At 38.1% G+C, this 26,039-nt stretch overlaps 5 protein-coding genes and 1 long non-coding RNA gene across 6 annotated transcripts; 4 read left to right on the forward strand and 2 right to left on the reverse strand.

Moving 5' to 3' along the window:
- The first annotated feature begins 1,935 nt into the window (after positions 1–1,935).
- On the forward strand, positions 1,936–6,611 carry LOC126055682 (cilia- and flagella-associated protein 144). The gene is made up of 4 exons (XM_049846000.2): positions 1,936–2,021; positions 3,132–3,260; positions 3,774–3,933; positions 6,456–6,611. Exons 2-4 carry the CDS (start codon positions 3,137–3,139, stop codon positions 6,589–6,591), a joined length of 420 nt encoding a protein of 139 aa, XP_049701957.1. The 5' UTR covers positions 1,936–2,021; positions 3,132–3,136; the 3' UTR covers positions 6,592–6,611.
- Positions 6,612–7,685: 1,074 nt separating this feature from the next.
- Positions 7,686–8,607, reverse strand: LOC110379430 (coiled-coil domain-containing protein 103). The gene is made up of 3 exons (XM_021339098.3): positions 8,560–8,607; positions 8,180–8,367; positions 7,686–7,848 (listed from the first exon to the last, which is right to left on the reverse strand). The coding sequence occupies exons 2-3, from the start codon at positions 8,317–8,319 to the stop codon at positions 7,707–7,709; spliced, it is 282 nt and encodes a 93-aa protein (XP_021194773.3). The 5' UTR covers positions 8,320–8,367; positions 8,560–8,607; the 3' UTR covers positions 7,686–7,706.
- Positions 8,608–9,159: 552 nt separating this feature from the next.
- On the forward strand, positions 9,160–12,076 carry LOC126055681 (uncharacterized). Its single transcript, XM_049845999.2, has 6 exons — positions 9,160–9,263; positions 10,157–10,371; positions 10,866–11,078; positions 11,455–11,616; positions 11,720–11,859; positions 11,937–12,076. Exons 1-6 carry the CDS (start codon positions 9,254–9,256, stop codon positions 12,058–12,060), a joined length of 864 nt encoding a protein of 287 aa, XP_049701956.2. The 5' UTR covers positions 9,160–9,253; the 3' UTR covers positions 12,061–12,076.
- A 67-nt stretch (positions 12,077–12,143) lies between these two features.
- Positions 12,144–25,505, forward strand: LOC110379427 (uncharacterized). Its single transcript, XM_064041503.1, has 15 exons — positions 12,144–12,406; positions 15,551–15,796; positions 16,031–16,205; positions 16,688–16,828; positions 17,283–17,428; positions 17,883–17,973; positions 18,360–18,523; positions 19,267–19,415; positions 19,759–19,847; positions 20,011–20,089; positions 20,588–20,696; positions 21,329–22,092; positions 22,765–22,867; positions 23,219–23,321; positions 25,182–25,505. Exons 2-15 carry the CDS (start codon positions 15,623–15,625, stop codon positions 25,373–25,375), a joined length of 2,481 nt encoding a protein of 826 aa, XP_063897573.1. The 5' UTR covers positions 12,144–12,406; positions 15,551–15,622; the 3' UTR covers positions 25,376–25,505.
- Positions 13,755–15,232, reverse strand: LOC110379428 (protein SREK1IP1). The gene is made up of 3 exons (XM_064041485.1): positions 15,014–15,232; positions 14,340–14,512; positions 13,755–14,051 (listed from the first exon to the last, which is right to left on the reverse strand). The coding sequence occupies exons 1-3, from the start codon at positions 15,125–15,127 to the stop codon at positions 13,889–13,891; spliced, it is 450 nt and encodes a 149-aa protein (XP_063897555.1). The 5' UTR covers positions 15,128–15,232; the 3' UTR covers positions 13,755–13,888.
- On the forward strand, positions 23,498–24,177 carry LOC135118742 (uncharacterized). Its single transcript, XR_010277758.1, has 2 exons — positions 23,498–23,684; positions 23,947–24,177. It is a non-coding gene; the product is annotated as an uncharacterized LOC135118742 (long non-coding RNA).
- Positions 25,506–26,039: the final 534 nt, after the last annotated feature.

The raw sequence follows: 26,039 nt of genomic DNA on the forward strand, positions 1-26,039 counted from the left end.
TATTTTCTAAGCTTCCCTCTTTCAAGAAAACTAATTCAGCTTCAAAATATTAAATATTAAAACGCGCTATCATAACCGCGTACTCACAACGCACCTTATCTGCTTGGGTGCGGCCGCGGGTATTCAGCGGCTATTCCAATTATACGTCTTATGAAATAGCGGCCGGTGTCTTTCGCCTCAGCCCGCAATATCGCGCCGATGCGATAGGCGATTGGAATTTTTGTTGGAATTACAACGTCAAAAGCGGAGCGGTTATGTTGGGTTATTTTTGTTTTTATTTTATTTAAAAAAAATGTATTTTTCTATGGTGTCAATTTCAGTCAATAAAAGTGCAACACTCTCTTTAGCTAGCTTGGAAGAAGGGTCCCGTGAAAACCCAAACACCAATTTTTTTATTAATTTTTGTTTTACGTCACACTAACATTATAAAGGCGAAAAGTTGCGTGTGTATTATGTTTAGTATTTGTAACGATTTTAATGAAACTTCGCAAATCAAAGGTATCTATATAAGAATAATAAATAGGCTTCATGTTATCCAGAGGTTGTTAGAAGTTAGAAGTTGATTAAACCGCTGGCCGAAGCTAATTTATCCAAGCCAATACTAAAAGCCTACATTATGTAAAAATTCTACATACCGCTCTATTTATCTGTCGCTGCACGTGCTGTCAGTTAGGTACCTACAACTGAAAGGTCCCTTCAAATGCTCCTTTACTCGCTCCCGCTGCTCTTATGACGTAGCTCGCTCCCGAAGGCACCTCACGCGCCCCACGCCGCGAAGAATGAGAGATATAGCGGCACGACCAAGCTTTTTAAATTCAGCCCAGGGATGCTTAGCGGAAGGACAATTCATTTATTAGAATTTTTCATTTCTTATTGGTATTCTTTTGAAAATTATTATATCTATTGATTGGGAATTATTTGGGGTGAGGACGGTAAGTAAGTAAGAGAATTTGGTCGATGTAAATAGGTGAATACCTATCCTATAGGTATGTATATGATTATTTCCATGACCCATTTACCTATTTATTTTTCAAGAATATTTGTGTTTGAGATTGCAAATTATGAAAGTTGCAGGGATAAGAAGTTATAGACGTATTTAATTATAAGTCGAAAGAATTCTGTTAAAGATATGAGACTCAATTCAGAGTGGGAAAACTCTATCGCACAGTTCCAGGCGTTGTACATATTGAGGTAAATAAAAGTGTTGTCAATTGTCTACACCACCCATCTACAAACTGTTTTCGGAAAGTGCTGTTATTGTCAGTGAAAAGGCAGCAGAGACAACTTACCAAGGTAAGTTTGACATTCATCTATGTCTCACCCTGAGCTCTCACCACTCGTGCAAACCTAACTGAAATAAGATTTATTCAGGCTAGATCTCCCATCGCAATGACATTTCATGTGCAATTAAATTTGACCTTTAACACTACACCTAGGGTGGTAAATACAGATTAAACAAGTCTTATACTAGTACTTAATACACGGTCGGTACGGAGTCCCGCCGCCGGTAACAATCTATTCGAGATTAAACCGAGAGCCGGCTCTAATGTAGTTAACTGTCCCATTAAAATTAACACCACCTGTTGATTACAACTTACAACCACTAACCGTTTAGTTCTTAACCTTGAGTTTATGGCTGAGGTAACGTACAGCGTCTTAAGTCTTCAGTTTTGATGGGTGCTGGTAGCATCAGAAAGGCATAACTAATAAATAAATGAAACGACATAATATCCACACAATATGGTCATAGACCTCCTTGAATGAGAACAGCCGCCATTATTATGGTCATAGTAAATCAGCAAAATACTGAAATCTTAGAAAATTCTTAGACCTGAGTAAAACCACAAAAGACAACTCGTCGAAAGTGGTAGTCTAAAGTAAGTACATACAAACTTTTTTAGCTAAACCTTTTTCATTATTATTTTTGACGACGTCATAGAAATGACATTAACACTCAAAACCTCAAAACTTTAGAAATCACAAAAAGTGGTGTTTATTTTTTACTTTTTTTACAAAAACAGGTAATAACCATTATATTACATTTATATATTGACTTATTACGCCACAGAGCATGTGGCGTACCTACTTTAAGTGTTGTTTAAATCAATTTCTGTAGTAATCTACTTACCTACGACCAACATGTAGGATCGTTGTGTGAAGCTATGTTATGGACCAAGTGATAAATTGGGCAGTATACATAATGCCCGGTCATTATGAATAATGCCCAATATGAGAGTGCAATTTGATAATAATTATTCAAATAATCAAGTTGACCGGGCACTATACATATTGCCCGTGACCTTTTGGGCAAAGTAATACAAACATATTTAATTTCATTTTTTTTATTGTTGTTGACATTTAACTTAAAATAAACTAAATATAACACATCCCTTATCAATTGACAGAGCATAGAAGTAAGCATGCCACATGCAGCAAGCATGGTTTCTGTCACGGCAGGCCGCCTCGCCCCTCCGCGCCTACGCGGTTTTGAATTGCACTCTAGGGATAGGGCAGACAAGACTACGTGGAGTCGGTTTTGCAGCGATTCGTTTTCGTCACTAAGTTCAGTTTTTAATACAATGTTTTGAATTCAAATTAAATTCTACCATAAAAAAAAACGAGCCAAGAAAAATTAGATCAAGAAAAACGAGGCCGAGTTAGTAAATTAGATGACAATTGTCCAATAAATAATTTTGTGGCTAGACTTATAATTTCCCATTAAAATAGAACATATAATTTAAAACAATAATCATAAAATATGTAGCAAGTAACAGGATTTATTTATGAGAACAACTGCCACCCTCGCACCGCATAAAATGTAGCTTTATTATCAAATTGCCCAACTGTCATGTAGCAATATAATAATGCCCGTGCAATGTGATAAATAATGAAGTTAAGATAGTTATTAATCATTTGGCCCGATAAAGCTAGACATTATTCATAATGCTCGGGCATTATAAATAATGCCCGAATTAATCACATGGTCCATAACAGCTATATGGAAACTCATGCCGTTCTCCCCACGAGGCCCTTTCTTCTTCAGCAATCCCACACATAGATCTTGAATTTAACTCCTTCAAATAGGCACCATCTTCTCCACCAGTCTAATGCCCTTCTTCCTTACTTGCTAGGCACAATGACAGAAGGCAAGTGCACGTTCGGCACGCGGATGCCCATTGACATCCACATGCTGAATGAGATCATCTACAGAGAGGTGAAGAACTTCAGGAACTACAAGATTTACAGGCCTAACTTTGGATGTAAGTGACTTGCTGACGTTAAGATGGTGTGTGGCTCTTTCAGATCAGGAAAGAAACTCAATAATGGATGAAAAATTAAATTATTGGGGTCAGCTGCCTCGAGGTAAGCCTGGACTCGTCAACCTGGTCTGATGACGGTCTTTCAGATGTACCAACCTTTTCCGTTGGTAATAAGTAGGCAACAAAAGTAATATTATTGATGAAACGATGAGCCAATTAAAACTTGTAATTTTTTATCGGTATCCTATTTTTATGTTTCTTTCCTTTGTCAGGTTTTCACATCTGGGTAGGCTCCCAGAGTACTATGTATCGATTCAAAATATTACCGTTACTAGCTTCCATTAAAGGTTTCACCTGTGTTCCATCGGAACTACTCCTCATGTCATAAAAACATATCCTTTACCAAACGACTAATATAACTCTTAAACATTTTTATAATCGGTTCAATAACTCCTGAGATTAGTCAAGAAGTTGAAGAGTATAGATGTCCTTCATATAGTTGATGTTCCCCAGCAATCCCGGTAACTGGCAAGTTCTACGCGTACCATGATCAGATGACAGCTGAGAGTGAGGAGCTATCGGAGAAGGTGGCTGATTACCACAAGAACGTCGCGCAGACCAGAGCCATGGGGCCCCGCAGCAAGTATGATGCGCCGGCTACTGAGAACCAAGTGTAAGACTTACTATATTTTAGATTAGAACAATTATTTTGCATGTTTGTTTCTTATAAGTTTAAGAATAGAGTGTGAAACTTCTCATACCCCATAGAAAAGAAGGAATGATATTGTGACCTATTGGCAAGATAACTAATTGACCCATAAAATAAAAGATTTTTACTTTACTAGCTCTTCATTTATATTATAGACACCTTTTGTAAAACCACTCAACCGTTTTTGAGTCTCGTCCCACTAGAACGCTCAGACGCCAGCAGATCAACCTATCCGAATCTGGCAAATTTTACCAATCGAACGTTAACCTTCTTATGTTGCAATTAGGTTGAAAATCTATTGAAGAAAGGACATTGTTCAATTTTGGCCTAAGAACCGATGTGAATATAAATTATACTATAATTTTCATTTAATTTTTTATTGTTTGGAACATATTTTAGTTTTCCACGGACACTTCAAATAAATAAATTCCAAATAAAAAGTTGGGTCACAATTATTGATGCCTTCTTAATGTTTCCGTCAGGCAATGCTGCCAGTTTCGGAAGTTTTCGCGATTTCGGTAAATACGGACCGAATTGAGAATCTTCTTTCCGAAGTCGGTTATTAAAATTAGTTGCTAACACTTTATTCATTTAAATACCTAAATTGACTAGCTAGAAAAAAACTAGTAATCTATATGTTTTAAGCGAAATCGCGAATTTCTAGCTTGGCATTCGAGTAGGATTATAGTTTTCGTAATTGGCAACACTGGTGTACTTCAGTCAGTTTGCTAGCAGTCACTTTGATTGCTTTGCGACTATCGTTTCTTTTGTGATTTTCTATGCGTTTCATGGTTTTATTCTAACAATTTTGACTTGATTACGGACTCCGATTAGATTGCGTACTTGGTAGACTCGGCTGTGTGTAAAGGACTGGATTTTCCTGGAATTTTCGGATATTGCTCTGTCTGTGATCGAATTTAGTTGTATTATAATTACAACAATCGATGCAGAATATAGTATATTGTATAAATTGTGGATCTGCTGGAGGTTCTTTGGTATTAGAAAACGAAGATATACTTCGTTGCATACAACAATGGACTGTTCCCCGTATGGTAAGTGGTCTACGAAAGTGTTTTTCTAATTTTGATAAGAATGTTACTACCTACTTATGTTTTCATAAGCACACAATTTCTCGGTTTTCAAATTAATTGCCACAATTGCAAGTTACTTGACATTTACTAATGTTTTATTGTATTTATTTATTACAGGTTGAAGCTCATGACCTTATATGTACGACGTGTTGGTCTGAAGCAGTCGAGCATAATAAGATGCAATGCACTGTTGGACGCAATTGTGTACTTTGTAAGAAGCTCCTACCATCAGGCATTACTGTTGCAATTGTGTCGTTGGGCGTAGAACAGTGGGCTGCTGTGCCCACATAATGACTATAATTTGGTATTTAAGCTGGACGAGATACCAAAATTCAATTGAACCCCCTGCTCAGTTCTTAGATAATATATTATTGAGAAATATTGATGATTAAAAACCTTTAATTGAATATAAATATTGTTTTTATTGCACATCCTCGAAAACCTCTTTCATTGTTATTGGTAAACCTTACTTTAACTGTTAAATTATTTTGTGTGGTAATGACATTTTTAGTATGGTCTGTGCCTTCTTGGTAATAGACCGCGGGTTCGATTCCCGCCTTATGGCATGTAGATAGCTAGGTAACTGTCTAATATAAAAGTAGTAACAATCATTTAAATAAATAATTCTCCATCGTAATAACATCGATATTTTATGAATTGTGGTGAATGGAACTCTTCCATTTTGGATACTTATGCGTTTTATCACAAATCCAAAGTGGATTCACTATATATTAAGAAACGTAACGTTGAAAGCAAAAGCGTTTAGGTAGTTGTTTTTCATACAAATTCTAAGCATTTATGAAAACTAGTCACACGCCCCGTCTTCGCACGGTGGCAATGTAAAACCTTGGTGTAAACCTTCCTCTTGACCTACTCTATCTATTAAAAAAATCGCACCCAAATCCATTGCGTAGTTTTAAAGATCTAAAGCATTCATAGGGTCAGACAGAAAATGCAACTATATAAAATGATCATTGTCAAAGAATTCTCTTAAACTTGACTAGGTACTATCTCTTTTCCTATTATCTAGTAGAGTAGTCTTTCCCTAGATCTAGAAGAGAACATATAGAGCTGTACATAGTGTTGTTGATATTTTGTATAGTGTAGTTTGATTTTTAATTAATACTACTCTGATATTCCACGCAAGCTTGGTTATTTTTTATTTATAACCTCAAAATATTAACTTTTTTCGTAATTATTTTAGTTTCCTGAAGTGTCCGTTCGTGAAAACTTATTTCATAGGATTCCATATAATTTAAAGAGTTTATAGAAGTCACTTTCCATTCGAACGGTTCTTAGGCAGAACATGTATGGAGCCGGAACAATGTCCTTTGACAGATTGAGATAGGTATATAGGTCAATATTTTTATCACATTTGGTTCCTATTCTTTACAGTTACGGCTGGTACGACCCACTAATTCCTCTAGACCGCAGCGACAACCGATTCTACTATCCCCAGCAAGAAAGCAAGCAAACCAAGATTGAAATCGTTATACTTATGTCTAACCCTAAGAATAAGAAGAACGAATGAATGAATGAATAATGAAGAAAACAGAAAAGCCGATCAAAATGACATCAATATAGCGCTACAATCAATTTATCATCTGACAAGTCTTTTCCCAACTATGTTGGGGTCGGCTTCGAGTCTAACAACAGCTGAGTACCAATGTTTGACAAGGAGCGACTGCCTATTCAGATAGGTGAGCCTCCTCAACCCGGGCTATTAAAATGGAATAATCGATTGAAATATCATGTACTGTTCTTCTACTGAAAGCACCTGAAAATCAGTGATACGGTTACACCCTTACACCTTACACCCGCGTCCTGATGAAAGAGCTTGCTTATAATAGATAAGGGTTATAAAGTAGTCTATATATTGTACTGATGTATAGGTACCTAAGCTATGTCATATAACAGAAAACTATCATCAAAAGCCGTTCAGCACCTTGTGTGAGAGAAAAAAAACATCACACACTAATAAATAATTTGAAACTGAACGCCTATGTTTGTTGATTGAAAGTATCTCAAAGCACGCAACTAATTTTGCTAATTTTGTTTAGTCCTTTTACAAGTATTTTTAATACTTTTTATTACTATATATATTAACCGCAAGACGTTAAGAATGAATAAATATCAATAATACAAAAACCGGTTTTATTTTCTTTCCAAAAAAGAAAATTATGTGGTCCAAAAATGTTTGCGTTTACGCTATTTTGAAAATGAAGTTTGTGTACTTTTCATTTCAAGCATGTTCAGAAATTCCCCTTTTTCAGGAGGATATAGAATCAGTTTTTAAAAAGCCGAGAAATCCCCCTTTCATTTAAGTTCAGTCCACTTTCTTTTCCCCCCTAAAATATTTTCGTATTGATTGTAATTAGAATGGCAATATCTGGTGGTCAATTGCCGTTTATTTTTTAGGTGTTTTTTATGTTCATCATCATCTTCCGAGCCTTTTCCCAACTATGTTAGGTCGGCTTCCAGTCTAACCAGATTCGGCTGAGTACCAGTGCTTTACAAGAAGCGACTGCCTATCTGACCTCCTCAACCCAGTTACCCGGGCAACCCGATACCCCTTGGTTAGACTGGTGTTTTTTTATTTTATTGTAATGAAAATAAAACACGAAATTAAGTAATTATGAGCACCGTTTATCGTTTATCGTCATCTTCAGAATCAAACTCATCATCTGGACTCCTCCGTTGAGTTGAGTACTCGTTCCACTTACGAGTGCATTTCTTCTTGAAGTCGCTATGGCCTAGCGGGTCCAAATGTGCTGCAGCCACGCGATCCCTGCCACAGAAGAAAAAAAATATTAAATTAAATAGACGAGAAACAAGAACAAAAATATTCCCTGTTTTTTCTACTTCGTGTGACTTTTGCAGCGGTCATGAAAGCCGAATGAAAGAAACAGTCATATAGTACTATAAACACATTTTGGTAAGTCACATTATTTTTACATGGTTTCGTCGTATGTGGAAAACCAACAAACACCATTCAGTTGTCACCGATTTGCGTTGGCGAAATCGAATCTAATAATCACCAGCGTCAAGAGCAAGCCAATATAGGTATATAGGCAAGTACCTAATGTTAATTTATACAGCCTTGTGCATCATCTACTTACGCGAATTCTTCATAAGTCTTAGCAGTTTGGATGGCATCACACTTCACGCTGTTCACCTTCCAGTACATATTATCCAGCTCCACAGAAGTCTTCAGCTGAACCTCCATGGCTTTAAAATCGTCCTGTGTCAGAGGTTCCATGGCGGGAACTAATATTCTTCAGAATAATCGGCAAAACCTCGTACGAATCTATAAAATTATACTTTGCTATCAACTCAAAGCAAATTTGAAACGAACTTCGAGGTATTGGTTGAATGTTTTGGTTCATAATAAATGATAACATGCTGGTGAAAGTCAAGATGATCAGGATGATCAATATAGAATGATCATGGCTTTGAAGCCAGTGAGATGGCGACGAAACGATGCCATAATGATAATTACCTTTGACGATTTCCACTGCAAGCAAAGTATTGACATATTTGACCGTTGCTATGGCAACGATTTCTTTTTTATAAGGCATCTTGATCCTATTCAAATTTGGTAACAAACCAGTTCGATGCGCAATTTATGGATCGAACAAAGAAAAGTATGAAATTAAAACCTTCACAGAGAACTGGTCAAAGTGCAAAAGCAAACACAATGCATTGGCGTGATAAAGTGTGGGCTAACTGTTTGTAATACGATGTTCTGTAAACACACACCTAATGTAGAGCGATCAATCAGCTTAGGACACCCAGCTCTGAAAGAGTGCTGTGAAGAAAAATATTTATTGGAAACTATAGACTAAAGGTTTTTGGTCAAGGCTATCTACTATCGAAATACCTTTAATAAATAATTGGTGTGAAAATGCTGTCACAATTTTTCAAATCCAAGTACCGATTTTCACAGATAGGCGTAAGATGGACAAACTCGCTACTTTAAATTGATATCTTCTGTCTGTAGACAGAAAGCAACTCCTGCCGCAATACACACGACCGTAGCTTAAAACTTCTTTTTTTAAAGTCGCTCTTTTCCGTTTCTACGTAAACATCGGTTGTTAGAATTGATGTAACTAAGTTACACGCTCAGTCGTGACCAAGGAGTCAAGCGGTGGATTGTAGCTAGCGACATTTCCGTTCTCTCGGAACCAACTAATATGTACACACGTAAGTTTACATTTGATTTTAGTTTAAAAATACAAATATTTTAAGAGGAAAAATTTAGTAGCTTATTGGTTGGTCTACATTGAATAAGCTCCTAAACTACACGTGAGTTTCGATTTTTAAAAATCTTTCACAGTTGGGAATCTACGCCATCCCTCGGTGGCCATACCTACTTTATTCAGGGAAGAAGTTTCCCTGGGCCGCAACACTTAAATTATAAAATGGAGGCCATTATCCAGTAGTGAAAGATTTTTTTTTCGTGACTTCATTATTTCAAAAAACTCGACGTAGTGCTTAAAGCTTAAATCAATTCTTCTTTCAAGCCAAAACATCAGCCCCATTAAATAATGGTTAAAATAATTATGTACTACTGCAAAATCAAGATGAAATCCTGTTAGCCGCCGGTATTATCAAACACACACCACAATCTATAAACATTTGCGATAAAACTACTGTTGCTGTTGTTATAAAATTGTAAACTAAGTCTCGACTCCTGAATTACCCATTAAAATCTTTAAAAATTGTGAATAGCTAATTTTGTATTAGTATGTATGTATTTTATCTAATTGTTTCGAACGTAAAAATTATCGACACATTGATTGAATTGGTACCTACTATTATATTCCTCGTAGTTGTTGCCGTCTAGAAGTAGTTCTCCTATGTAAAATTGGTGTACCTAATAAAGAATATCTATATATTTATATATCTACTAGCTATGCTATCTCAACAAAATGTTAAACCAACTTTGACAAAAACTAAAAACTAGCCGTTGAAGAAATAATAGTGATCAACTCAAAAATATGTCTAGACAGACCGATTTACCTACTTACGTACCTACCTATTTATTACTTCTATGTAGGCATAGCTCACACCTGTAAAGTTACTTCTGTTTCCAGATCTAGCAGTGCTTTCAATAAACCTGATCACCTGCTCGTGTTACGTGAACTACGACCTTTTTCGAGGATTCGAGGCTACCCCAACTCCTGGGAACCACCGCAGCACTCTGGTGCCTGTCTTTGAATCTGGACAACGTATGGATAATACGGAAGAGACGGCTGCCACTAGCGCCATTACAAAGAACCATTTAAATTTTACGAGCGCTGGTGATGAGGTTAGTACATTTCCTGGATAAATGACTGTCAGTTCTTCATCATCATCATCATCATCCTGCCCTGTTCCCAAGTCATTTGGGGTCGGCGCAACATGTCTTTTTCTTCCATTCCTCTCTGTCAGACGTCATACTTACATCCACTCCCTTCTGCTTCATGTCCTCTTTCAGGCAATCAATCAGTTCTTATTCTTGTTATAATATCCACCTGCCGGGGCTGCGGGATTGTTCGAAAGAGTTACAGCGGCCCTGGTACGGGTTTTAATCATTAAGAGTCTGACACTACCTCACACTGCACCCACAGCGGGAGGGGTTATTTGATGATTCCCATTAAAAAAAAAACGATAATATACAAGGACCTGCACATTTTCAAGTATAGACTTTATTGGGCCAAGAAGTTTGCAAATTACCCTGTCTATATTCGATTATATTGGATTGTCACTAAAGAGTACCTACACTAACAAAGTCGATGAAAGCATTTTTTTATTTCACAACAGTTCCTGATCACACCAGCAGTGAGAAGAAGGAGGCCAAAAATAAAAGTCAAAGAGTTCCAACTAAAATGTCCAGAAGATGAGCGACCTATGGCCATCGGGTCGTACGAGATACCAACGCAGCGAGACTTGGTATTGTTCACCAAGAGAACTCTGATGAAGATGTTCAACAGCTATCATAAGAAGACACTGTACTTGCTTAAGGATATCAAAGAGGTTCGTGGTCGTTTTTGTTCTACCTAGAATAAACGTGATTGAATAAGTAAGGATGTAATTTCATGTAATAATCATCGACATTGAATAAGCAGTTCGTTTTACATGAACTTGGGGAACTCATAATTTAGGTACTTTCTAACGAGCATTTCCCAGATCGAAGATATTTATTTCCGCACTTAGGGCGTTTACACATTACGTCACAGTGGCAGCAGTTCCGCTTGGATGTTCTACGGAATCTTACACTTCTTGTATGAGATTAGTTGATAAATCACTGCGTCCGCGTCATAATGTGTAAACGGCTTTACATAGATGTTGCAACGTTGAAATGCCCTGGTGTAGGTAAATGTAGGTTTATGAATATTATACCCATTTGCAGGCTACCAAAGCTACTGTGGAGGTGGAAAAAAAATGTCACGGTAGGGGCAAGATAATGTACAAGAAATGTGTGAAGCAAATCAGCAAAAAATGTGAAGTTATCACCAAGGATTTGGTTCAAACGCTTGAACACCAAGAAGCTGAAGTTGCCGCTTTAACTGAGGTAAAACCTTTTTACTTTATAGATAACTTGTTGATGAGTTCAGTTTACACAAAGTTCTAAATAATGTACTTTTGTAACAGTTCTATGTTAATATCTTTTGTAGGATAAAATTTGCACCATGGCATCCATGAGAACAGACCCCATCCAACTTATTAAAGTTCTAGCCAAGGACGAAGCAACGTTAGACTTCGCATTACCAGCCTTTTTGCGACTTTTGGGTGGATGTACCGCGTATTGCACTAAGTAAGTAATTTCAATCGATACCTACATATATAAATTTATAAATAATGCGCATTTTAAATGTAACGGTAATTTTGCAGTTCAATGCCTCCCGACAACCGCCCAAGGCTACGTCAACTGACCGATCAAGAACTAGTCGTAAGACATTTTCTAACCAGAAAAACCTACATGCAACTTATTAAGGACACGGATAAGTATGTGTAAGGATAAAAGAATGCAGTTACTGGTAAACTGGATGCATTCCTAGCATTCATCGCCAGTGAACGCACCCACTACGGATCGATCGAGCTTTGTCGTGCTCCGCATGCCTTACGCTAGATGTCGCTACTATCAATGAACTTTTGACGTGAACTTGATTGAAACTTAGAATAACTTAACCAAAATATTCTAAGCTTTTTATGTGATGTGAATAGTGATAACTGTGGGAATACGTATATAAATATCAACATTTGTAATACTATGCGTGAGAAATGCACATGTGTAGTTTAAATCGTAGAATACTACATCCTGGTTCCTCCTTCCGAAACTTTGGACCAAACCTTAGGATAAGGTATGTTGTGTTATTTACTAATGAAATAAGCATGATTTGTAAAGTTATAGGGGTAATTCAGTCTAAATACAACTTGTTAATACACGTATGCAGTAAAATTTATGTATTATCAGTTGGCGAAAGTCATATTAGCCCACTTTCTCGCGCGTATCCACTTATTATCAACTTAAGTACTTACTAATTACACGTTGATTTTATTAGTTTTCTCTATTTTGCTGTACTTCGAATCATTCAAAACTTATTTTTACCTAGAATGAAACTTAGTTATGTTATTATTGTTTTAAAAAGCAAATTATTTTGAACTAAGCATTCTTGTTATAAGTTTTGTAACTTTATTCTGTGTTAGTTATTAAAAAGTGTCTTATTTGTAAGCAAACTACAAATAAATAATTTTGTGTGATAGCATCTAACAGTAAAAGGTATGACTATGTATTAAATCCTTTGTTTTTATCCAATTCAATGACCAAAATATGAATATTGCTCTTTATGTTCACCTTTAGAACAACAACAATTAAATATTCATAGTGACATATCAATATGCTTGGTTTTCTTCATGCAACACAACACTCTTCTCTAAATCTGAATCTAGCATTTTGCCTCCACAAAAACACAAAAATCTATTTGTTCAATAAAAGATGTAAAGGTAAAAAATGTATAAACTTACTTGTCGGTAGCATTAAATGAATACAGACTGCCCAACTCAAGTCCAAATTATTTGTGCTTAGGGGCAGGGGAGACCAGGTTCAGTAATAGATAGCAACGAGCTGATATGATAATAATGAAATTAATTTAGGAAAGTACACTTATCAATTTCCACAGCATAGCTCTGTCTGTTGTTTCAAATAAAAGCCTTGAAAATCAAAATTATTGCTTTAATACATTTGTAACATACAATCAATGGCAAAACAATTACAGTATATTTGCACTATTTAACTTATTAGTCTATTTGAACATTACAATAATCAGCCTTAGTTTCAATCTAAGTCCCACTTACATAAACAACTTCAATAAGTGTATTTATCAACTTAAAAATAGGTTTTATTGATTCTAAGTTAAGGCTGGAAACAGTGCTCGACCGACGTAGCTATATCTGTGCAAGTCTATGAACGCGCACACAGCTAAGCTGACGGTACTCGTTTTGGACCAAAACATATGAGTACCGTCCGTCAGACCTAATCACATACCAAAACTTTTGGTATGTGATTAGTTCTGGACGTATGGCCAAGCACTGTTACCAACCTAATATTTAGGGTAATCGACAATTATAACATTGATTAAAATATACTTGTTCCACATCTCCTTCAATAAAAAACTTGTTACAAAAATTACATAGTCACCTATTGATTTAACAGAGCAACATCAGTATACAAAGTTAGTATATTTATTTAACTTAACAGATACAATTACGGATACATGAATGATACACACAAAAATTAAGATACTGAATATACATCATAATCAACTAAAAGGCAACCATAAACGTTATTTTCTACTTTTTTTCCTATCGCTATGAGACTTCTTGGATTTGGACTTCTTAGATTTCTTCCGATGCTTCCTCTTCTTGTCTCTGTCTGATTCACTGCTGGACATAGATGATGTTGATGACGATGATGAAGAACTGCTTGTTGATGAAGTACTTGATGACCTGTGAAATTATATTATTTTTCAATGTCTCACCAATAGCAAGTTACCCCTGCCTATAACAGTCCCACAGACGCTCAAAGCCTTCCCACTGACCGTATAACTTTTGATCATTGAATGCTCCACAAATACAATTAAAGGTACATTTTCACGCTAGCTGCCCCAACTGCATTAAGTTGGCAGCAAGTGCAATTGCCCTCAGAAAACCACAGATTTCTTAAAACCAAAGATAAGCCAACATAGTATTTGTGTTTAGACAATAAACAAGGAGAAATTAATGTGTGATACATACCTAGATCTTTTTCGCTTTTTACTTTTCTTCTTCTGCTTGGCTTTCTGCAGTTTTTCTTGCAGCTTCTGCCTCAGCTCTGCCTCTCGTAGCCTCTGCAGCGGAGTGGCATACTCCTCTTCACTGTCACTGCTGGTGCTGCTCACGTCTAACACTATCTCTTTGTTAGGATCCACCTGTGATCATAATATTCATACGTTTGAGCCTTGCTTGTTGTCATCTAACTGGCCCTTTCGTAACTGTGCTGGGGTTGGCTTCGAGTCTCACCCAATGCAGCTAAGTAAATGATTTACATGGAGCAACTGCCTATTTGACCTCCTCAACCCAATTCCCTGTGCAACTATTTAGTAGGACTGAATTCTAAACTGATATGATACATAGCATTTGTTAGTTTTGCTTTTATTTTGAAAAGTATGCAATAATTGAGATGATATTTCTAGAAAGAAAATCTGTCACAATTTTACCAGCAATTTTGTATATATACAAAATTATTAATTTAAAAGTTTTTGTCTGAACTAAAGAAATATTCTTGCATTATACAAACTTTTCTTTGTCAAACTATGAAGTCAATGAAAACAATAACTATATCATGAGTTCACATAAAATAAATAAAACTCCAGAATACTATTAACTCAGCTAAAGGAAATATTAAACAAAATAGTTAAAAGAACTCGTACCTTTATAAAGTTTCTACATTGAAACGTAAGATGCCCAGCATAACCACACTTTTTACACGCAGCCCGAGACGTCTCCTTGCCGAACTTATTCACTAAATCTGTGTAGTTAGACATGCTCTATCGAAATTAGTAAAGAAATAACAGAACACCAAATAATCTGAGCTCAAAATAACAAACAAAATTCTAGTAAACTCTAGACTAGACGTGAAACGTCAACAAACAACTCCCGTTCCGTTTTGCTCGTTGATGCGTCACATCGATGGTCTTCGTGGCATTTATATTTTCAAGATGCATATTGAAATATCGTTGGAAATTATGTAAAATACTTTTAATCATTCAGCATTACTTACTAAGCATTATTTGATTAAACGTTAGATAGATTTTCAATACATTTTTAATGTTTGCTTCAGAATTTATGAACGTGTCAAAGTATTACGTAAAACGAAATGTACATTAAAACGTTCCGTTTCACGTAATGATCATCTTTCCTTTTAAATTAATATTGTAAACTTATAAGAATAAAACCTTTTTTCACAGTAAATGACGAAAATTCAAGAACAAATAAAATACAGTTCTTCAAAAATAAGTAGTTAAAAGAAATGTTTGGAAATGGCGGAGTTCCTGCCGCTGTGCGACGTGCTCTTCAACGTGATCTCGCTGGCGGGGTACTTCTGCGACGTCGTGTTCGATGTCGTGATGGGCTATGCGCTGCTTGAGCGAGGATATAAGGGCACGTTTGCTGCCGCTATATCTATTGTTATTACTTCTCTGCTTATATCTCAGGTGTGTATGTTTTAGTAGTATTTTAGCACCTTGCCTTTTAAGCTACTCGAATGTTAAAAGGGTACACTTCAACCCCTCCCCCTCTTTTTAAACAGAAAGTTAAGGGACAGATAACATGCAATACGACAACTTACTAATAAGATCCTCCAGAGTAGGAATGCACAGTTTTTTTTTTAATATTTCAGTAACACATATTACCATCATAATTTCTAAGCTTCCAAACCACTTCTCCAGGTGCTATCTCTCCGCTGGTACCTCCACGTCTGGTGGGCAGGCGAGGGCCGCAAGGGCCGGCCACCATGGCTGCCCATCCTGCTGCACTGCCTGCAACTCGGCGTGCTGTGGAGGTACGCCAGGCTGCTGGTGCCAGTCGAGCTCAGGCGGGTCAAGCATCAAGTGCGGGACTTGTGTGAGTAGCCACGTCATTCATTATTGATACCTTCATTGGTAACTTTCCCAGACTTGTGCATCGCGAATTATCTATAGGTAGGTCCGTAAGTACTTCGATACTAAAATTATGAATGTTTATTTTCTTGAACGCCCTAATCTCTGGCTGTGAGCGCATCTATCCAACATTCAATAAATTCTCCTACATGAGGGGGTACACAAGGGATATACTGAGAATCCTGTATATTCTCGGTACATACTCCCTTATGCACTCCGGGTACGGTTTAAATGTGACGTCACAAACATGGTCATGCCCGCAGTACCCACGACGATTCGAAAAATGCATTCGTTGTTAGATAGCCCACTTATCGAGAATAGCTATAGGCTACTTTGTTGCTCCGAGTTTGCGAAAGAGTTCCCTTGAAACAGGGGTGAAATCATGAGCCAAGCTAGTTTGTCAAATGGTCCACTTTTGAAAATTCCACAATAACATTACCTCACCAGGTATGCTCCGGCTAGTGCACGCGTTCTGCGAGGCGGCGCCGATGTTGCTGCTGCAGCTACATATACTGTTCAAGGACGCCAGTCGGGAGCCCGTCAGCGACCTCGCTGTCACGCCGGAGCCGAGTATTGATGAGCCTTCAGGTACGAATATTAGCAAAACAAGGAGTGGTCAAATAGAGGGGGCAATCAGGGTTCCTCCAAAATTCTTCGTGGTGGCCTAGAGGTTAAAGCACCAATACAAGTACGAGTGAATACAAGTACGAGTGAATGGGTTCGATTGCAAAGCAGGCAATTACCAATTAATGATTTTTTTAGTTACGTGTACTTCTTAAATATATCTTATAAGTATATCTTGGACAAAAATCTGCGTAAAGGTGAAGGAAAATATCTTGCCGAAACCTGGATCTGAACCTGGAGATCAAATAATGATCTTAAATTGCCAATCCGTCTTAAGCAATCGTGGTGATTGACGCAAATTTCCTCTATGTATACGAAGAAAGAATTCCCTCATCTTCACATGATAACACATAGATTAATTAATCTCTTTTAATATCATCAAGATACCTACATACCATATTCTTCTTCTATCCCCTAGAAAACAAAGCGTTCGCGGAACTGAACGTGATATCAGCATCACTATCCCTGTTCTCCGTGTGCTGGGCGCTGGCCAGTTTCAGCAAGAACGTGCGGCTTCAGAACGTGCACCGCCTCGTGCTCACCTGGCTCGGGGTTATATTTCAGGTAACATACCATGTATGGGTCAGTAACACTAGGTATAGTATACTAAAACTAAATTAAACTATGGAACCAGGCGTTAGTTTGAAAATCTGCAACATCAAGTGTTAGGAAGTATATTTAGTGTTAATTTCGCGACACGAACAAATCAAGGCATGGATGTAGGACGTAATCAGTCTGTAAGCTCTCACGCATATGCAATGGTTTCGTGAATGAACCTAACATGTATTGTAGAATGACACTAACAAAGTTAGATATAAAAATGTATATTTACACCAATATGGTTTGGTACCCTAACACTAGGTTTGTCACGCTACTGGCCCTTTTAAGTACACTGACACTACACTAAAGTACCATAGCACCACGAAAGGTACATCAACACTAAGTATTGACATACACTAGATACACGTCTACTATCACTAGCTCTAAGCACACTACAACGTTATCTCCTCGTCCTCAGTTCCTGTGGCGGCTGGGCACGATATCAGCGCGGATCTGCGCGCTCACTGTATACGCACTAGTCTACGAGTACTGGGTCTTCTTAGTTATAGGTGAGTCATACAAACTATCTTCTGGAACTCCAACTTGCCAAGTTTGAGATACATGGTACCCTAATGGTCAAATGTTTCACTGAAATATGGCAAACCTTATCATTTGTCCGATATTTATTGATATTATAAATGCAAAAGTAAGTCCATCTGGTAGCACATTCACGCCAAAACTTATGTAGCAATATAAATTAAATTTGATAGTCTAGACAGGCTGAGAAAGTACATAGTTTCCGTTTTATCCAAATTCGAGATGCGTAAAACGCGGGAAACAGCTTGTATTATTCTCTAAATTGGCTTTTTATTGCACGTTTATTATGTGATATATGAATGATATACAAGTGTCTGCAATAAAGAATTGAATTTAATCTTCATTTATCTATCACCAGGTCTCCACTGGCTGTCCATGTTCTTATGGCTGATCTCCCCAAAGAACGTGTTCCACGGCGAGCGCATCAGCCGGCCGCGCAAGGCGTACCTGTCCGCGCTCATAGCCTTCGTGTACGTCTTCGCGTATGTTAATCTGCAGGAGTTGAACCATAGGCAGAAGATGGTGAGTTGATTGTGGTTTTAAGCACTTTTTCATAATACTACACAATAGGAAAAATTGCAGTTTCATGGTAAAATGATGTAGTATTTTCGAACGTCACCCACCACCTACTATTTTATTACGTAACCTCGCACACTAGGTGACATTCCACTTTACGATGTAACCTCGTCCTAATTTACAATGAAACTTTTTCCCCAGTACACGTTGCACTTCACGAGAGAGCACACCGTATGTCATCCTATTTAATCTACATACTTGCCTGTGCATGTGAGCTATACCTTCTCGTGTGATATTTAATTCATCCACTACAGATTCATTTCTACTGTGTAGCCACAACAAGTTACTTGACTTTACACTGCATAACTCCCCACTCCAGGTGTTGTTCTTTGTAACCCACATGCCTACCTATATACAACACGGATGGGTTACATACACGCGTAATATGTAACCCGTCCACAACTGATGAAGATGTCACTTTACACTGTAACCCCTTCGCGACTTTACACTGTAACCCCCCGGGTGACACCGTGACACCCGTGCACCCGTGCATCAGAGAGCACGTTAATGCCGTCCCATCGGGCTATAAGAGTGAAGGAATAGGGAGTGCACCTGTGTCCAAGCAAATAGATACTCGTGCACTATAATATGTCCTGCGCAGTTGGCTGATCTCCTTAAATGAGAACAGCCGCCGTGGCCGAAATCTGCCGTGAACGCCATTATACTCATAACCTTACTTTGTCACCCAGGTAACATTCTACTGCGTGATGTGCGTGGAGAACTGGCTACTAGTAGTAGCGTGGTGGTGGTCAGGCCGCGCTCGTCGCCCCGCGCCTACTGCTGCCGCCGCCGCAGCTGCATTCCTTGCTGGACTGGCTTTTATGCTTATTTATTATAGGTACTGTGTGATATTTTGATATTAGAAGAATATTAAACGTGTGTACAGAATGTTTAAAGTTAGTTTTAATAAAGTTTCCGAAGAACCGCGTAGTTAACTGCGGCTTCGTAAAAATAAAATTGGGAAAAAAATACATTAGGTACTTTAAAAATAAACATTGTTTTAGCAAAGATTTGCTATTTTTGCAGTAATCGTAAAATGTATCAATAAGGCTCCTGTTAGAAATGTTATGTTTATTCCCGATAAAATTAAGCATAATATATTCTCTCTTTTCGATATATTCACATTATAAAGACTTTATATTTACAGTAATTTTCTGTACCTATTTCTGTACAATTTGCAGATATTTCCACGTACGACGTCTGGGATACATGTTAGGAGAACATCAACAAGGAACGAATAGCACCAACACGTCCTCACAAAATAAGGATTGTACGTAAAATTCAATTTATTATGATTTCGTTAAAATTCCATTCACTATAATTCTTTTGAATAAGGGAGTTTCTCAATTCGAATGCTTGTAATGTTTTTTTTTTATTTAGCTTTCTTATTCCGTAGAATATTCATCTTAACTATGTTTAATGTAATATTTCAGGTAAACAGTCGAACCAGGCTGATAACCCGACGATACCAGGAGTGTTCAACTGTCGGTTCTCGAACCCAGTCAGTAACAGGTAAATTGAGTTCTCACCAAAATGCTAGCTGCCTCGGAACATTCTTGAGCCACCAGCAACTGTTGCTTACTGTTGTTATTTTAATCTATATAATTAAAAATGAATTGTTGTTCGTTAGTCTGATTAAACCTCGAGAACGGCTGGGCCGATTGAGCTGATTTTGGTTTTAAAATGTTTGTAGAGGTCCAGGGAAGGTTTGAACGATACGAAGTTCGCGGGATCAGCTAGTCTTATACATAAAGATGAATTGCTGTTCGTTGGTCTGACTAAAACTCTAAAATGGCTGGACCGATTTTTCATATTTTGGTTTTAAAATGTTTGTAGAGGTCCAGGGAGGGTTTAAACAACACTAAGTTCGTGGGATCAGGTATACATAAATAGTTATGATGTCTGTTAAATAAAATATGGACGCTCTAACTCCCGCTGTTGATTCAAAGCGTCCATAAAATGCTTAAATCTATGATACAAATAAATTAATTTATATAACTATATTTCCAGCGCTGGTAACGCTCGCAAGAAGAAGAAGCCGACATCATTCGTGCCGCCTCCCGCCGCCCCCGCCGCCGCCTTCTGGCGCCGACCCCTGCCCGCCGCGCATAACCATCATGTAACTATCACGAATAATATGTATAGCCCTTATTACCTCTACGCTCACGTCAAATTATTTTCTTCTGGGATAAGATAGACGTTAGAGAACTTCACGATAGTCACAGAAGCAGTAGGTCCACCATAGGGCTGTGGGTATGCCTACAGTTCTAATTTGATTCTGGTGTCACACTTATCTAATCTTTTTATTTAAAAACACCTTATCTACACTCTTCTTAGGTTCTCCCTTATCTACTTCCAATATAAAATTCTAAATATAGGTACAAACCTTATGTTCTCCCCTACATCCACTCTTGCTTGCTAACCCCCTTGTCTACTATCCTTATGTATTCCCTTACGTACTTCCTTATATACCCAGCCTATATATTCCCTTGTGTACTTCTGTACTTCCTTACCTTTATGTACTACCCCTATTTATCGTCTAATTCTGCCCCTGAGTCCCCTGAGTGTACCTACGTAAAAACACTGCGATTTTCGGCAAGTAACCTTGCCACTCTCATTTAATGCCCTCCACATAGATTTAAAATAGGTTCGCGCCCTTGGCCCTGCATACGCCCAGCATGAAATCATCAACATTTAGTTCCCAAAATCTTGTTAAAAGAACAATAACAAACCATACAATACAATTTACAGGGAGGTTCATCAGAAAACGAGGGCTCAAGCGTCGGCTCCCGAGTCAACATCCAGCAGAAACTACAAGAGAAGAAACAAAAACAACTCGCAGAACTACGCGTCATAGAGGAAGAAATCAAGCAAGGGAAACTCGCCAAAACAACACCAGTCGCTGCTGAAGAAATATACAGTAGTTTGCAAAGACAGCCCATACCTCGGGCGAAGACCCACGCCGAACCAGCCTGGCCTAACCTAGACCCCACACATTCCTACCAAAACTACCCAGTCTGCAACATATACCCAACTTACACAGAAATAAAACCAGATTTCACCCCCGAAGCCCCCGACATAACAGACCCCCTCAAAATCCGAAGACTCCCGAACAGATACGACAACACCCGAACGTTTTACGAGAACCCGGCGAACATACGGAATGACGTCACTCGAACGCCATTACGTTCCCCGAACTATTTGGCTTTAGAGAACAGGACTTATGAGACGAACTGTGCTACTGTTCTGAACAATAGTCCGAGGAATTATGAGAATAATTACGAAGGTTTAGAGAAGAGGTTGGGGAATTCTTTATATTCTGAGGAGAGGGAGGGGTATGGGGGGTACTGTGAGGGTAATGGGGAGTGCGGGTATGGGGCCCAGTGTGCTCGGGGTCGGAGGGCTGATCACTTGCGGCGGTTGCAGAGATGTCGGACACCGGAGATATTGCTGGCACCGCATTATCTAGAAGGGTGTTCTAGACATCTGTGCTGTCATTGGGGACCTCCTTATACGTGAGTTCTTGTTGTCATGTCCCTAACCTTTTCCTATAATGTTGAAGTCCGCTTCCGGTCTAACTGGATGCAGCTGAGTACCATTAAGAAAGATAGCATGATCCCAAAAAAATTACCTGGGGCCTGATTCTCCTAAGTTAATAATGTCAAAATCGAATAGAAATCGAATCGCAATATCAGTTTTAACCATATCGGGCATTCTGCTACTAATAAAAGACCAATCGTATTCGATTGACATTATTTTGATTGGTGTGCGATTGGTCTGCTATTTTGGTAATTTTGGTCTATACGGTAGTTTGCTGTATAATCATTTTGCAATCGTAAATCATTTGCAGACAAAATGATTTATTATTGAATGACAGAAAAGGATAAAAACGTTTATTTCAAAGAAAAAATAGCGGAATGCCACATACGCTTCAATCGTAATCGAGTCGGGATTGGATCTCAGTCGAATCGAGTCGAACGTCAATCGTATGTTGCTTAAGTAAAATTAGGAGAATCGGGCCCCAGAGTGATCAGAATTGGGCTAATGCTTGAACATGGAACCCATTTACCAAAATTGGTACAATTGCATTTATGTATTTACACAACTTATTTAGCTTGAATGCCTCAACTTTCTTAACTTGATCATGCGCAGGTTTTCTCTGCAATTAATGTGTAACGTTTTTCTAGAAACAGGAAAAAAGAGGAAGGAGGAGGAAGCAGCGGGGAGGAGTCTAGTCCGGACGGACCCACCAGGGAGACGCCGAGACCGCCCAGTGATATCGATAGCCAGGTAGCTATAAATATACAAACACCAACCAATAGAAATTTAGTATTACATTTTTGTTAATGATTGGTATAAGGCCTAATCTAATGGCAAGCTAATTTAGATAACTACAGTTCATGCCAAATAACTAACTTTGCACTTGACACCTAACGCATGTTTAGTCTTTTGTTTTTTTCTACAATATAGTCATGTAGGTAATCGTAAGTAAATAGTAAACCTGAGTAAACCATTGATAGCTAACTTGTAGTAGTCAAATGCCAAACTTCAAAATTGCAAAGTTATATGACGCAAACTTAATAAAATTCAGCACTTCTTTCATGAGTTGTTTATATTTAGTTTTTGAATTGTTATCATCAGATATCCCTGCCTCGTTCGTACACCCTGCCGCGCGAGTTCCGCTACTGGCGCCGCCGCCCGCGTCTGCGCGACGCGCACGTGCCCAGCAACAACAGCAGTGACGGTTAGTACACCATACTCTAATTTATTCAGTGGCCAGTTCACTGGGCAAACATGACATGAAACGTACTCCCTTATGTACGACATTGTAATGCTTCTATATACATCCATATGTTCGTTCTTAAGTACTTCCTTTTATACTACTATGTGCGCTCCTTATAAACTTTCTTGTAGGGGAAACTGGGTACGGTTGTGCCAGAGTACGGTAGTGACAGTCGCAATTGTAACGAAACTATACGTAATACGGGGGAGGCGTGTGAGGGAGAAAGACGTGGCTTGCAAGCCTAAACACGTTCCCCAATATTGCGTTAGCCGACGCACGACGTTGACGTAAGCAGGAGCCCACATTGCTTTTCAACAATCAAAAGTAAGTATTTTTGTTCGATTTCTTTTCCTAATTACTGTTATTTTTATACAGATATATTATCTTGTTATTTTTTTCTTTAAAATTTGAACATTAATATTTAATTACAAGTGATTTCTTTTTACGTAAAATATTTGGCAAAATCATGGCGATTTTTTGTTTTCAAAATGATGCGTTGAGTACGGTTGTGACAATTTTTTTGGGTACGGTTGTGACGAATATCTATACATATAATAAATCTCATATTATTATTTTTTGCTTTTAGATGTCCAGAATACGTTTGTGGAAGACCGAAAGAGCGCAGGGTGATATCAAAAAATATAAAGATGCCGATGAAGAAGTGAAACAAGGGATTTCGGACGTGTAGCTCAAGCTACAAGCCTTTCTACAGCTACAAGTTTTAACAGAGCAAATGTTGTTTTGTTGATTGTTAAAACTATGTTTGTAAGCTTATTATGTTAAACATTTCTATAATAAAAGATATTATAGACCATTTTGATATATGTTTATGCGTGTCACAACCGCCCTTGGTATGTGGCCGGTTGTGACACTTTCCCATTTTTTTTTAAATTGATCTTATGAGTAATACATTGTATTAAGGAACAATATATTAGTGTTTTTACGTACACAAATGTACAAATTGCGATAAAAGTTCCTTTTCTGCGAGCTAATTAGTCAAATAACAAAATTATTGGTGATCAAACGAAAATTGGCACAACTGTACCCAGTCTACCCTACACTACGTCTATGTTCTCCCTTATGTACTGTTCTTGCAATATTCCTACGTTCTTCCTTACGGTCAACCTACGTACCTACTCCTCTACATAGGCTACATACTCTTTTATGTACTACCTCTATAAACTGTCTTATATATTCCGCTGATATATTACGCCATATAAAAAAAGTCGTGGTGGCCTAGTGGGTAAAGGACCAACCTCAAGTACGAGGGCGCGGGTTCGATCCCAGGTCAGGCAAGTACCAATGCAACTTTTCTAAGTTTGTATGTACTTTCTAAGTATATCTTAGACACCATTGGCTGTGTTTCGGATGGCACGTTAAACTGTAGGTCCCGGCTGTCATTGAACATCCTTGGCAGTCGTTACGGGTAGTCAGAAGCCAGTAAGTCTGACACCAGTCTAACCAAGGGGTATCGGGTTGCCCGCGTTACTGGGTTGAGGAGGTCAGATAGGCAGTCGCTTCTTGTAAAGCACTGGTACTCAGCTGAATCCGGTTAGACTGGAAGCCGACCCCAACATGATTGGGAAAAAGGCTCGGAGGATGATGATATTACGCCATATACCTTCTGATGTCTCTTATGTACTACCTCTATTTACTACCTTGTGTATGTTGTGTCCCTATATGCTCCTTCATTTACCCACCTGAATTTAATTATTGCGAATTTTCAACCATATCAGATAGAATAAAACACACCACCGACCCACCCACTGGATGCAAACTATCCCTCAACGATTTCCACCGATTCATATATTATTTTCCCAGGCGACGTCGACAGCGCGGATGACAACGACAGCTCCCACCGGTCGAACTGTTCAGCCGCGTCGCAACTGCAGAGCCCGACTTACGAGTACTACCGCCACGAGCGACACGAGCGACACGACGACTACGTGTGCGCCCGCACGCGGCGCCCGCATGCGCCCCGCAAGCAACCCGCTAAGCCTGAGACTAAGCTATAGTGTAGTATGTGGCTTGTAATCAACAGAAATTGGGTATGTTACGGAGGTACATACCCATAATAATGGTCGTCAGTTTTTTTTTGGAGATGGCAAACATGATGAAAAAGGTCGTTGAACTTAAGGCTCGGTCTTTTTTCTGCCAAAAGCCAGCACTGGCACATTATCATCTCAACTCGCTGATCACAGGTTTCCCATAGCCATCCTTTGCCACAATTTGATGGATTGAATATTTCAACTGTTTTTAGTTGGTAGCTTGCCTTAATTGTAATGAAGTTTTGTGTTTGGACTGATGACAACAATTCCCAGTAAGGAGAAAGTATGTATACTAATAAAAATAAATATTAAAACTAATATTTGTATATTCAATTAGTCAATTACTGTACATACTAACGTTTGTAATAATCCGTCCGTTATTGGATCTCGATGTTAGAACAGTTTTCATGTAATTGTAAACAATGTATGTTAAGTTTAATTTAAATGTAGCATACCTTTGTATTTTTGTATGATAGTGTATATTAAACTAATAGACTGCTGAATGGATGTGTGGAAATAAAATAATACATGACAGAAGTTTAGTTTATTTATATTGTGATAAATTCCATCATTTTCTAGATCCTTTATTTTTCCTTCACAAAATACATTTTTATAGGCATTAATAAGAAGG

The sequence above is a fragment of the Helicoverpa armigera genome, chromosome 25, assembly GCF_030705265.1.
Source record: "Helicoverpa armigera isolate CAAS_96S chromosome 25, ASM3070526v1, whole genome shotgun sequence".
NCBI classification, from domain to species: Eukaryota; Metazoa; Arthropoda; class Insecta; order Lepidoptera; family Noctuidae; genus Helicoverpa; species Helicoverpa armigera.